Source organism: Bombus bifarius, unplaced genomic scaffold (assembly GCF_011952205.1).
Source record: "Bombus bifarius isolate JDL3187 unplaced genomic scaffold, Bbif_JDL3187 scf7180000009832, whole genome shotgun sequence".
NCBI lineage: Eukaryota > Metazoa > Arthropoda > Insecta > Hymenoptera > Apidae > Bombus > Bombus bifarius.
This window is the reverse complement of record NW_022885363.1, coordinates 602,695-617,845: the sequence shown is the minus strand read 5'-3', so window position 1 is coordinate 617,845 and position 15,151 is coordinate 602,695. Positions and strand designations below refer to the sequence as shown.

At 35.6% G+C, this 15,151-nt stretch overlaps 1 protein-coding gene across 14 annotated transcripts in view; it reads left to right on the top strand.

Moving 5' to 3' along the window:
• Window positions 1-6,154: 6,154 nt before the first annotated feature.
• Window positions 6,155-15,151, top strand: part of LOC117215852 (phosphatidylinositol 4-phosphate 5-kinase type-1 alpha) — a 37,892-nt gene continuing 28,895 nt past the window's right edge. For 5 of the 14 annotated variants that reach the window (XM_033462382.1, XM_033462380.1, XM_033462377.1 and 2 more), the window contains exons 1-10: window positions 6,155-6,608; window positions 7,563-7,597; window positions 9,453-9,581; window positions 9,863-10,111; window positions 10,282-10,434; window positions 10,513-10,677; window positions 10,758-10,973; window positions 11,050-11,276; window positions 11,367-11,502; window positions 11,646-11,733. In XM_033462382.1, the coding sequence (XP_033318273.1) occupies window positions 6,497-6,608; window positions 7,563-7,597; window positions 9,453-9,581; window positions 9,863-10,111; window positions 10,282-10,434; window positions 10,513-10,677; window positions 10,758-10,973; window positions 11,050-11,276; window positions 11,367-11,502; window positions 11,646-11,733 (1,510 nt within the window). In that variant the 5' untranslated portion in view covers window positions 6,155-6,496. The remainder of the gene's footprint in view (window positions 6,609-7,562; window positions 7,598-9,452; window positions 9,582-9,862; window positions 10,112-10,281; window positions 10,435-10,512; window positions 10,678-10,757; window positions 10,974-11,049; window positions 11,277-11,366; window positions 11,503-11,645; window positions 11,734-15,151) is intronic. The other 9 variants (XM_033462384.1, XM_033462383.1, XM_033462386.1 and 6 more) reach the window with 7 other exon arrangements.

Here is a 15,151-nt window from a genome sequence, read left to right as displayed (position 1 = left end):
AAATCATAGAACATATCGTATGACAATAAAAACATGTTTAACTACGTCGCGTTTGTTCAGATAAATTTTCCTTTCATATGGAATAGAGACGCATGGAATTTTTGAATCCATCAATCAAGCTGTCCAAACAACAGCTCAAACAGGTCTATAAATTAAATATTATAGAGAAGCGATGATGTTATAAACACTATTTCTCATGATTTACGATTTACGTCATCTTATTGCGATGATTCTTCTTATAAAAGTTTGAATTGAATATTGATCGTGGGCTTATGTAATCGATCAGTCAGGCCTCTGAGAGGCTCAATTGTATCATAATCAAGACGGAGCAAAAAATCGAATATTTTCCGAAATCAATTTCCTCGAAGCAAGAGGAACAGAGGAGGAAAACGAGAAGAACGCTTTGTTCGCCGTAATTAACAATGCAGTTAGTTAACTTCGCGTTAACGATCAACAAATTGGTGGCCATTCCTTTTAACTCGTGGTAACTTACACGCTTCGCGTACTTTGACAGCAGCTTTTGTTCCTTTGTCTTGCGGCCGATACAGGAAATATCATGTCCACCCTGACCTTACGTTCGCGATACCAGCCAGATACTCGTTGAAAACGGCCGAAACTCCTGCGAAGCTAACGGCCATTGTCTTCACGGGAATCTCGATTGGCGATGGTCAAAGAATCCAAGTACTCGTAAAAGTTCCATCGTTTCGTAGATTTATTGTCAAATTTCTACCCTTTCCTTTTCTCCGTTTCTTAAAACAATTACTTCCTGTTGGATACTAGACGCTCCTCTGATAGCCGTTTTGATTAAACGACTCGCAACAAAAACGGCCCTTGTCCATGTTTGCCTTTTTCTCAGGAATTTGGAAGAATACTGACATCTTTAATTGTTAATCAATACTTTACAATATTTTATATCTTTAACATAATATTCACCGTACTATACAACTACATCGTGAACTGTTTACTATTTACTATTTACTATTTAACTTTGATTTGACAATAAATAAAAACAGAACATTTCTCATAATCCATATATGCTAGGTGCATTATTGCCTAAAAAAGAAAACAAAACAAACTATACATTTCCACTTCTTATCTTCAATACGAAGTCTAATTAGTTTCGAAGCGGCAAGTTTTGCCAATATCTATTTACCTAGTTTATGCGAGTTCTAGGAATCATCGCCTGTAAACATGAAATCTGATAGGCGGTTAATGAAATTTACCTTTAGCTCTTCGTTACCGTGATCATCGACTCAACAGAATGCCTCTGCCAAGCATATTATATTAATATGCTATTTTATACTCGCAGCATAATTATCTATTATCTCTTTGATCTTTATTCAAACATCATTACATACCAATATACCCATACATCAGTCGATCGAGGAGTAAAATATCAAGCATAAATATTATCAACACATTCTACGTATAACAATCAGAAAGAAAATCATTTGATTTTATCTTCCATGTGAACTCTGATCAACTTCCGGAAAACCATTAGTATTTTTCGAATCCGTAGCAGAAGGACACTTATCGGACGAAAGCTGTTGTTGGTTCTTCATCCGTTGCTTGTTGTAGTCATGGCTGGCTTCTCTCGCCTGTCGATATTCCAACGAGCTCATGTACTCCGTCACCTTGATCGCGAAAGAGGGAAAAGAGTTACAAGGTCAGGCCGTATCGTAAGAGCACAAAGCTCGTCTCACCGAACTAATTAAAGTTTCCTGTTTTTAAGGCTCGTCCGAATCGACGTTGCGTGACAAATGACCTGCTTTTTAGGCTGTTCGAACGATTTCTGGACGACGCGAGAAACGAGGGCTCCGTCCTTCTTCATACACACAACGCATAACATTGCAATACATACGTATTTGCACGGATAACCACGTCTATAGTTGACCCTTTTACCGAAGTAGGGTCATTGCTGATTAGATATCGACAGCTTAATAATCGAGCTGATTGATCTCGCAACGCTGGTACGGTCAATCAGCACGGAATATGCGGATTAATGCGAAATAGCAAGAACACGTTTGATCGAGAACACATAGGAAACGTCCTTTCCTCCTTTTCCGTTTCTTTTCTTTTCGTGGGTACTGTCCGTGTTGTACAGGATGTTTCAGAAAATCGATACCGAATTTCAGAAGTATATAGTTCTGATTATAACAGAGATAAGTCTTAATAAGCTTTGGTTCAAACATCGTTAGTTTTGTTAGCTATGTACAAGACTTTTTCAACTGCGAGATTGTAAAAGCATAAGAAACTTCATTGCATGTTTATCGTGCATAAATCATTAGATTAAGCGTAATAAACACATTATTATTATATAATTGTACTGATACCGCGTATTGTTGGTAACAGTAATAAAATAACAATGCTTTCCACTTTAATGTTATAGCATTCGCGCGCGTATATTTCACAGTTATATCATAATTTACTTTTACATTATTTAGTTAATTGCAATGAGAAAACATGCTGATACGACTGTTACAGTGAATGGATATCATATCAAACGGTAACTCGTGAAATTATTTGTATTATGTGTGTTACATAAAAGACTTTAAAATTTCCTTGTAATTAAATATCGTGTACTTTCTGTATAAATCTCCAGATTAATGTCAAATTTTGTCAACATAATCATGATAGCCACGTCTCATTATACTGCCAATGAAATTTTTAAATATTTTATATAATACATACAATATACGTATATAGAAGTTTCCTCTAATTTTTCATGTATTTTCATGAGCCACCGTATGCTATAGACAGAGATAAATAATATGAATTTCGCTGATGAAAACACCGTATAACTTCCTCGTTCGACTCATACTTATTAAATTTTACTGTATACGTACTCCTGAAGTTTGAAGCCAACTTTCAGAAACATGCTGTATGGGTAACTATTGCGGATCTACGCGCGTACGTATACGAACATTATCGCGTTTTTCGGTTTAATTCGCTTACTTGCCATTTAACCGCGATAGATTTTCATCTACTGTTTGCGATCTCTCCGGCATCGAGGCTAGCGGGATTCGTAGCGGTAAAGGACGATTAATATAGGCAGAAATCGTACGCCGCGATAATTGGTTTTTATCCAGAGGAAACTCGGCCAGATACGGGAAGAACGATAATGCGTTATGTAATCGATGAGAAGTTTGATATCGAAGAGAGTAGTGCATCTCCCCGGTGATAAAGTGAAAAAGTAATCGATTCACGCCTCCGGCTGATCACCAGACATCGCGTTATCTTATAGAGTCGTTAAATCAGGTCAAAAATATACCTGTTCGAATTCTAAAAACGACTGATTGCCTTATATCGAGAGTAACTATCGTCACGCATCTCTTCAGTAGACTAAAGCCTTCTGTTTCTTAAAACCAAATCGATCGAGAAATTCGTGAAATAAATTCAACACATCCGTTTCCTGTTGTTAATTAAATATCGAATCGCTGTTTGGCCTCGTTATATGTATATACTACTGTTAAAAAGTATTCGGATGCTTAGTTATTTTTGACAAGATGTATTTTAATTAGAAAATTAAAGATAAATTGAAATGATTTTAGTCTTTAGATAAGTATAGTAATATATTGTAACGCGATTAAATTGGTTATCAAAAGTCACTATTTTATAAATCTTTACGAACTAGTTTGTTACTCATACGCTCCTTATGCTTAAATCCCGCAATTTCTGAATTAGAAATCAAATCAAGAAGAGTCTTCTACGCTGATATAAAAACTTCGGATATTAACATAAACATTAATGTCTAAATAGTAAATGTGTTTAGTAATATACATAATAAATTGCAAAATATATTACACTTGCAATAAATATCTTGCAATTTTTATAGAAATGTTTTTCTAATTTAATCAATATAGTCACGACAGTACTCGTGAAATTTCAAAACGTTGAATATACGATATATTGATAAAAGTTTTCTATAGTGAATGTTCAAGTATATAAATTCACAAGTCGCTATATGTATGTACCTACATGAATACATTGACTGAAATTCAACGTTGAGTGCGTATCGTAACGCGCATTGTGACAGTATGTATTTTAATTGTCGTATCACGGGAGCGCTATATAAATCGCGGTTCAAATACGTACAACGCATCGCGTGATATAAACATCTGATATCTGAACTTGGATCAGCGATGCAACCACGCTGGGGCGTGTTAGATTTTCCACACGCGAATACCAAAGAAGTACGTGAATCAGAGATAAATACCGAGGAAACACACCGAACCGAATCAAGAAAGTTTCGTCGAACGGTATGATAATTAATTGTGCATTGCCCGCTATAAATCTCGTCCATCTGGCCAAGCCTTAAACGAAACTTCTATGTAAAACACTTCACACGATCAATGCGCTCCCTAATGAGCGGATGAATTAATGACGTCAGATGCTAGCTAGTCATTCCGATAATGCGAGTTGCCAACAATTAAATTGAACGATGATTCATAACTTAGTTAAACTCGCATGGCATGTTTTATTCTTTCCCTATTGCAATTTTCTTTAGGGACTGATGTTTACGTCTTTATTATTATTAGGAGCTAATTAATCAATTATAGGTGAGTGGTGATTGCATGAAGGGAAATAAAAAAAAGTGCAATCCCTGATCACCAAATTAAAAGTGTTCGAAACTTTCTGTATTTCTCGCTTTTTTAATCGAATTGAAATTTGCATGAGCAAATTTTAATAGCTAAATTTATTAATTACTGCGATTTTTTATATACACATACATGTTGATAATTTGTTTTCTTTCTTTACCTTCATTACAGTATGCTTCATGTATATTGTTGTGTTATATATTTTATATTCTTATTGTTTTGCTAAATATGTTGGTCAACGATGAATAAATAATTTAACTGTGCTCCAGAAATTGTCAATGGCATTCAAGTCAGATGAATTGCCTGACCTGGGAATACCAAAATATTTTTTGACATGGTGTAATTATAAATTAAATAAAATGAAATACTCGTAATCGTGTAGATATGTATTAATAATTTGGACAATCAAAAACAATTTGTGTGAGTGTGTATGTATAAGACATATTACAGTTAGAAAAGTGCATATGGTTCTAATTCGATGACCAGGGACTGTAATTTTATAGGATTCGAAATGATATGGTTACCTCTTTTTCGTATTTCATGTGACCCTTCAATATTCCGTATGAAATCATACCAATGATGGTCAAGAGGATCATTCGTTGCATTTGAATCTTGTTGGAAGACCACTTAAATGTAACCATGATATGACTGGAATTTATAAGAATGATACCCGGTATATAAAACTGTGTGCAGTTTATTTACAAAAAAATAAAGTTCTTACTTTTACAAACATTGCTGTGTCTGATGTTAACAATCAATGCTAATTAAAGAAATGAGAAATCGCTTTTACAGCAACTGAGAATTTACCTCTTCATCGCGTGACCAAATGCAAATCGCAGTCAATTTCAAGATCGATATCGTCACTATCTATCGCTATATTCAGTGTTATTAATTTAGAAGCACAAATATAGAAACTTTCTATTTGTAAACAGAAATGAAAATAGAATGTTGTGTGGTTTCCAAATCGCAACATAAAATATAAAAAAATTATGGTTCATTATATATCGATATAAATTGCGTGTCATGCATGATGTTGCATATAATGTAATGTAATTTTAATCTCGTACACGTAACAATTTTATCGTAATTCTAGTGTCGTTTAATGCCACACGTGTTCATTGATGGAAGACATGTAGATACAGATTTTCACCTTTACTTGCACAACATTAGACTTATTGTTTGTCATTAATTACTTATATTTATTTTTTATTTTATCTCTCATGAGACAATATCTATTTCTAGCACGACATGATCATCGAATCGTATTCGAGATTTTTCACTGAAATAACACTTCTTCGAACGGCGAAAGATCTACCGTAGGTAAATATCTAAAACGAGAACATGTTATAAACAGAACTTTTATTTTTAGCAATCATTCGCTAATTTATTCACTTTATTTTCTTCAACTTGCCAAATTGATAATATTTTACATACATACATATACAAAGATATGTAAACTATAAGTCATTAAACACACGCGATTATAATAAAGACATCTTGTACGTGTAGCTTGCAAGTATTTCCACTAGATGGCGGTGAAATCTGGGCAAGATGGCGTCCGGTCAATAGACGAAGAGCAGAGGGAGGCCGGAGGCGCTCTCGAGGTTCGTGGGTGTTCTCAGCCCGGAGCTGGAGAGCCTTTGAGGCCGTTTATCATTGATATTTTTTCTCCACCGTAGTAAAACGATCGACACGCGAGTGAAACGTAAAAATGTTTCGTGAGGGAGTGCGCGTTACATATATGTCGGCTTGAACGTGCCGTGTTTCTCGAACTCGAAAGATGCTGCCATGTAAAGCGACGACAGAGGAGGTGCCTTCGCGAAACTGTCAGGAAGATCGTCGTCGTCGTACGTGAGTCAGTGCGCTCGGTCGATTGAAAGAAGGCACGCACGTACAAAATGGCTTCAGGCGACAATGTGGACGTGATCGAAGTGGTCGAGACAAGCTTCTCTGGCCCGGCACAGGCCACGGAGGATCATCTCAGACCGGAACAGTACGCGGACGAGGACAGTGAGTAGCCCTTTATCCACGTTAAAACTCCTTTGTTAGTTCTCGGACAAGTGTCACGACTTAACCTATAAAAGCAACGCGATTTCAAACGCCTATAACAACGGGTATCGTTTCTCGCGGTGTGCGGGGCATTTGCGCCGCGAGACGTGACGAGATAGGCGTGATCGATCGATTTTACCCGATCGGATTTTCGTTTCGCTTCCGCATGCCCGCACTACGTTCCGTCCTTTGTTAAGTCGCCAACCGGACAACCCAGTATGCTCTTTCAGGGCTACACTGTGCTTAATCCAGTTCGCTATTTGACAGCTGATGGATGTCGCCAGTCGTACCGTATAGTGGCAGCAAGCTTCTAAAAATCGTACTTATCTGTCAGACATACTTCTCCAAATTTTTTTTTATAAATCATTCTTAAAACGCCTTGAAAGTACGACTAATTTTTCTTCCCGCTATCGCGTTACAAACACAAAGAAGACGACTACCGAATGAACTTTCACGAAAATAACATCGGTCCGAGTATGAATGAAAGTTGTACGTGGAAAACTGAGTTCTCAAACAGAAAAAAGTTGAATGAATCTACCTTGTGAAGCCTTGTACAGGGGCTGAAATTTAGTGGTAACGGGAGCAACGGTACTAAGACTTACATATGTCAATAGTGAATCCGCGTCGCAATCACCGTGTGCACGACTTTCGTTTTTGAACTCGGTTAACGTTCCACTTTCTCGCTTCTTTCCCGGAATACACGCGATTGACTCGGCTGGTCATTTTAAGCGTGCGATCTTTCTTTCTTTACATGCATGGTTCCTTCGATATTACTCACATTAGAAACGGGACTTTCGTTCGTTCCGACGCCAACGTAATATGTGTACATATATATATTACGGTGTGCACGTCGAGAATCGACTGTTACGTGACCTTATTTCGTATAACAAACATGTTGTTTTCGATCTGTTACAGGTAAATCTACAGGGGATAAGGTGACAACATTTGAGGTAAGTAAAAAATGCACAAATCTCGCCTTTTTTTTCGATACGGTGTGATATCCGTGAACAAATTTTTGTCCCACGCGCGTTCTGTAGATATTAACATTGACACTTGCATGCTCTAACTCAGTATACGATGGACGAAAGCCGGAGATAAGTAATAAACACTTTTACGTAGGCATCGCTATCAAAATTCTCGTGGCAACTTCCAACTTGGCGACTATCATCCTTACGTTCTAATCATTTATTTTTTTTATAAATTTAACAACGATTAAATTATTAAAAATTCTTGTTTACAAATCATAGTGCAGGTCATATATACGAGATATGAAAATTTGCATCATATGAAACTAATGTTGCGCAAAATCCTTCTAAATATACTGCCCTCCTTAATTTTATATATCATTCTTTCATTTTTTAAGATACGAACCACACATTTGCTAAATCGATTCACTCCACAAAGCAGAAAGTAAAGAATATTGATGAAATTATATAAGATAAGCATCAATACTTTGCTACTAAAATTTCAAAGATTTCAAAAAGTCGAGTTAATCATTTTAACCTGTGAGTGGTTTGTGTATATATTGAAGTATGTGGAATTTTCTTATACCTCTAAAGTAAAATTATATTATACAGGCTCTTGCGGAGTAATTAAAAACAAAAACGATCAGTTTTCTGCAGTTTCGAAATGATAAATATAAAGCATTTTAAGTAATGAGAACAATATTCATTTAAAACTGGTGTTATAATATAACAAGCAATAAATGTAATAGAACGTTATATAAAAGAACGCGCTCCTTAATCATGTAACGCGCGTGCATGTTTAAACGCTTGAATCCCGTGCAATTTATTTTCAAGCAAAAAAAGAATCAGCGCCCGGTAACATAGTAACGTTCTCAAACACGGAACTATGCTTCACAGATGCAGGTGAACATTATGTAAGAAAAATCCTCGCTATCTCTCTGCTGCTTCTATATTTTCACATGTTTATTTCATTTGAATGCATCGTTTCACTCAACAATGTCAATTTTGCCGCGTCTCGTGTCATCTCTGAACAATCGATCGATACAGAACGCCTCGATTCTTTTCGATTATACAGCCCATACAACCATTCATCATCCGTTTCATTCACGATCGACATTTCGATTGTCAAGATCGAAGATTCTATATTCGCGCCAGCACGTGTTAATCGATTTATCTTCGATGCGTATCGCGACTATAGTCGATAAACGAGACAGATACTCGCTGGTTCTGAGATCGATTATATCGTTGTCTTATCGAGTATTATCATCTATTATAACGTTCGCCGAGATTTTCTGGGAAGAAACGCGCGGAAACGTTCCGACAATTGAAATCATTGATTCGAAATAGCAACGTTTTCAGTAAGATGGTTGAATTCATCTTGCGATGAGTTGTATTATGTGTACCACCGGTCTCTAGAGGCAAGAATAGTTGTGTAATTATTCATTCGAATGACGCATGCCCGTGTATTTCTTCTTCGGTGCTTCTTCTCGCGCCTCGGTGGACAGTGAACATTCGACGCGACATTCGAGCTCGCTCCCATTTAACAAACTTAAGAGAAACTTAAAATAAAGAATCTTTAAGCGTTGAGGTTATGGAGGGCAAAGTGAACGCGAGTAAAGTAATTTTCCTGCGCTATCTTGTTTTCGAGATTAATCATTTACATCCATATCTTCAGCTTTCGTTCACTAATCTATTATTCACTAATTTTAGCATATTTTAACATTTAGTTCCGTGATTAAATACAGGCGAGTAGAATTTTTTTTCGTAACTTGTAGATTAGAGATGTACGTACAATGTTTGTAGTGTTAGAATAGAATGACGCATCTTTTTTTTTTTACAGAGTTCGGTAAATCAACATGGCACCGCGGGGCCCAAGACCCCTGTGGGGGTGTCGAGGAACAAATCGGAACGAGAGAGAAAGATCGGCCACAGGAGAGTTGGAGTGGGAGGTGAAATCACGTACAAAAAGGTATTTTGAAGAAGTACAGAAATATCGTGTTTTATCGTTTCGTAAATAGTCTTCTGATAAAATAAGGTAACAGGATAAATAGATAAAACCCATTAAGCAACTTATTGTTAAAATGATAACTAGAAAGGAAATAGATGCCAAGATTAATAATAACACATTCCCTTGGAACATGAACTTGATGAATAACAACAAAAGTGAAAAATTATTATTAATCTAAAAATACATTAAACTCAGGGTCAAATTAAACTAAGTTTTATTATTGTGTTTTATTCACTGTGTAGATCCAAACGACACAAATCATGGGTTCCATCCAGCTAGGCATCCAACACGCAGTCGGTGGTTTGGCTAGTAAACCAGAGCGTGATTTACTGATGCAAGATTTCATGACTGTAGAAACGACGAACTTCCCGAGCGAGGGATCCAATCACACTCCAGCTCATCATTTTTCGGAGTTTAAGTTCAAAAATTACGCACCTATTGCATTTCGTTACTTTCGGGATCTCTTTGGCATTCAACCGGATGACTTTTTGGTAAATATAAATTGGTCTACGTATATTTGTGTTATTTTCTTTTGTTATCGTAAATGAGTTAAGAAAGAATACAGTAGATTTTAAATTCCGTATGTTTCTGCCCGTAAACGGTCGTCGTCTTATTTGTTTGCTAATTAGCGTACATCTAACGACACCATTTGAATATTCAGATGTCGATGTGTAGCGCTCCGTTACGCGAATTATCAAACCCCGGCGCTAGTGGAAGTATCTTTTACCTAACAGATGATGACGAGTTCATCATAAAGACTGTACAACACAAAGAAGGAGAATTTTTACAGACGCTTCTTCCAGGATATTATATGGTGAGATCAAATATCTTTTTAAATATAATGTAGCTTTATATCAAAGATTATCATTGAAGAAACAATTTTTATTTGTAGAATCTAAATCAAAATCCAAGGACATTATTGCCAAAGTTCTTTGGATTATATTGCTATCGGTGTAATAGTAAAAATGTTAGATTAGTCGCTATGAATAATCTTCTGCCCTCGTCGGTGAAATTGCATCAAAAGTATGACTTAAAAGGATCAACATACAAAAGAAAGGTTCATAACTTTGAAATATTTATATCAGCTTTGTGAACAGTTTTCCAACGAATGTAATGAAATATTCCTGTGATTTGTAGGCATCGAAATCAGAAAGATCTAAATCTTCTCCAACATACAAAGATTTAGATTTCATGGAACACCATCCAGAAGGGATCTTTTTGGAGGCGGACACGTATAGTGCCCTAGTTAAAACTATTCAAAGAGATTGTCGGGTGTTGGAAAGCTTTAAAATCATGGATTACTCTTTACTCGTTGGTCTTCATAACCTCGACCAGGCTGCAAGAGAAAAAGCGGTAGATATAATAGAAGTTATACGAAAATATTATTACTCGTTATCAAGGATATAAAGCACAATTTTTTCTGTCATAGCAGGAGCAGAGATTATCAGCGAGTGCGGAGGAAGAAGTTGGCGAAGTGGGAGGTGAGACTACAGCACTTACTCAAGCAGAAAAAGAACGGGAACGAGAGGACAGAATAGGAGCCAGCGCTCTGAACCGATCACGAAGCATAAATCGACAAAGGTTGGTTGCGCACAGTACCGCTATGGAGAGTATTCAGGCTGAAAGCGAGCCGATAGACGAGGAGGACGATGTACCGTGAGTATCGTGTTTTCATTTCCTCGCACGACGATTGTATACAAAACGAGTGCTCTAGTAACGTGATTTTAATTATGTTCGTGTTCCTAGCAGTCCAGGTGGAATTCCTGCTCGTAATGCCCGCGGCGAACGCCTTCTACTTTTCCTTGGTATTATTGATATTTTGCAAAGTTACAGGCTTAAGAAAAAATTAGAACATACTTGGAAGTCAATGATACACGATGGTGTAAGTTCTATAGACCTCCTTTATTTTTCCTATGATGATCGATCTTTCTATGATTGTTTATAAATAAACGTACTATATTGCCATTCATTTTCATTTACTGTTTTGTATATATCTTAAAAAATGTGAACTATCTTTGTTTGCAGGATACTGTGTCTGTACATCGGCCAGGTTTTTACGCGCAACGTTTCCAAGATTTCATGGCGAAGACAGTATTCAAGAAAATACCGTCACGTAAGTACCATCCTAATCAGCCTCTTCTAACAAATTTGACCTCAATGTTAACACTGAACAAGGCTCATTTTTAATTTGTAAGCAATTTTTTTAATGAGTTACTTACCGTTATATTTTTGGGTTCATTAATATTGACTGACGTTTCTCGTAGTATCTCGTCAAATCGATTTAGCTATATGTCGTATAAAGCGTTAAGTACAAGAAAAATGTTAAGCTTTAAGTAGAAATTATAACGACAAGTATTTTTATCACCAGCTGAACGTGATTAATTGAATTTTTCTGTTTATAGTAATAGCATCAATTACTGTGATTCAACTACATTATAAACAATACAATGTTATCGCATAGTACTTTTTACAAAAAAAAAAAAAATGAAAAAATCTTTGAAACATATTTTAAATGTATGGATAGGTAAATGGGGGTGAACGAGAGTTCGGAAAAATTAAATTTCTAAGGGTAAAACGCTCAAAAATGTATGATACTTATATATTTACGTGCATAATTCTGCCATTTACAATTAAGTAGCGATGTAATGATCTTGTTTAAGATTTCAATTTGTATAGAACCGTAAGCCATAAGCTAGAGTTACGTATAATTATATATATTTTTTAGCTTTCTTATTATATAAGCGCTATCACTGAACGTTTAAATTTATTTATTCGATTCAGTGAAACATTATTTTATTTGTTCGTAATGCATGATAAGTTCACTATCGAATCGTATTATCAGCGGATCATTCGATTATGTAAATTTTTAATTCCATCGATTCCATTTACACATATCATTCCATTATTTTTATTTTTCGGTCTATTTTCGATTTTTTTTTTTCCACTGAGAAAAGAAAAGAGCTATTCGAAGCGAGAATGAGCGAATATCAATTTCTTTCTATCATACTATTTATCACAGATAAATTTAGCCGTCCAAAAAGATTCTAATAATCGTAATAGTGACTTAAGGTAATTAAGTGACTGCAGAGAATGCGATAAATCCCGTGCGGATATCCGAAAACTATGTACGCATTTTTGATTGCGTCTCATATCGAATTTTAGGAAAGTTTTTAAAATGAAATTGTGTTTTATGTGTACGTATAGTATATATGTGACAATATTAATTAATGTTCGGAGAATGTAGTTGGCAGCCTCGACGTCGATTTTTCGGATACCTGCATCTCCTTGACAAAGCAACGCTGTCGATCAAATATCCTGGATTTATTGAATGTCAGTTGGTCACTTTTGGGTTTTGTATTGTGGTGTAACTAATTGCTAACACGGCACACATATTTCTTAATATTTTTTTAATTTCGTTCAATTTCATAACGTTCTTTCAATTCGTTTTTCATTATTTTGCTCGTTTTAACATTCGATCTCATTATTCACTTCGCATTTCGTTTTGGAAACAATCATTTCTTATCTTGAGATGTTTAGTAAAAATGCCATTTTTCACGAGTATAAAGTAATCAATCCACTGGTGTCCACACACGTAGCTGAGTATTTTGTTGCTAGTAATTCCGCTAATGTCGAGCAAAATTTTGCTAAGTAACGCGCGTAGATTATCGAAGCATCTCGAGAAACACTAGTAGCGATTACGATCGAATCATATATAGAAAAAAGAAAAGACGAATCGATAATAAAACATGAGTTTTTTGTGGGAAGCGCACATTGTAAAGACAATTCCGTAACATTTAACGTAAAGACATTTCTGACTCTGGAACGTAACCGTCTCATATGAATAGAATCTTTAACGACATATGCCCTACGTGATTTTCAGTCAAGTTTTCCCATCGTCGAAGTTCCTTAATCGTTGTCGTATGAACGTGCCAAAGTTTTGTAAAACTATATCCACGTGTTCCTAGTAGTGTACAAAATAGTAAATGGGTCGGGATTACAGAGGTTTCTATTTTACGAACACGCGACAGAGTAATCACTGACGACTTGCTGAAGCCTGCTATCAAAACAATGTCATAGATCGCACAAAATTCTTATAACAATCTATATAATAATAAATATAAAAATCGTATAGTATTAGTAATTGTGAAATTTGTTAATGATATGCAGTTCCAAAGAAGAAAGATTATACACTTTTTATATACATATTTACTGTAATCATTTTTAAGTATCACTGACAGTTATACAATATGAAATAATTTTGTGCGATCCATTGTAAAGTTTAAAACAATCCTCTACGGCGTGTATAGTCGAGTATATTTTGGCACAGCTAGTTAGTACGGTATGGATGTATCAGAGAGAGAGAGTACACGAGAGAGAATGTGAGAGAGAATTAAATGGTAGAAGTAGATACACATTCTTTTTTATTGTGAAAATATTCAGCTATCAGCTCAACGTGGACACCAATGTACATATTTATATATTTTGCAATAAACATTTTCGCTGTTTACAACTTCATTTCATTTATAAAGCCTACCCGTACATATTATGTTTTATTTTGTCACTTTTTTCTCTCATCATCATTTATCATTCTGCTTTTATAATTTCTTTTTCTTTACCTACCGATATTTATTTTGTCGATTAATATTCCCATTACTATTTACCATTACCATCACCGCTATATTACTGCTTTATTGCAACGTATACTATTATCAAACACTATCTCGTCGTCCGTTATAACTCTTCACGTTTCCTTCATCGTAGTCATGGGCTCATCTATAAGATTTTATTTTCTGCACTATACCGTCGCGTGACACTTTATGTACTGTCTTAAATAGCATATCATGCGATGTGTTTGTTGTTTGTGTTTAAACGTATATACGTTTGGGTTTTAATCGCCACCTGTTTACCACGTGTACTTTGCGATGCGATCACCTACTAAAGTACGGAATTCATGAAAGAACAAAAAGATCAACGAGACGATTTTCTATCGATCCCTCTTACCTCCGTCATCTTTTCGATACTGTAACAATATTCATCCATCCCTTTGTTTTCTTTTTTTTTTTTCGTAGATCTTTCGTTCGATCGAAATGACCAATTTATTTGAATCACCATAAGTTTTGTACTTCGTTCTGAAGATACGTTACTATCTCTCACGGGAATGTGGATTATTCGAACGAAAACGCGGAATTTGTTTGTATTACGCGATCTATTTATTACGGCACCATTATTAATCCATGTTCTTAAAAAATCACCTCGTTCAATGTGAACATAACGTGAGATATTATAGCTGAATTAAAAGTCAATCAAATTTGACTTAACATCGTTGAAATTAGTTAAGTAATGTTTAAGATGCGTGAACTCACGCCACAAACAGAAAGTCATTCCCTGAAAAACACGTTAGTGGGACTAACGAGCCGCTATTTCAAATGAAAAACAAATCGTGTTTCCGTGCTCTTACCATACGATTGATATTCGGATCACCGTTTTATAAATTAAAGTTTCACAAGTGAAAAGAATATACGTATAAGATC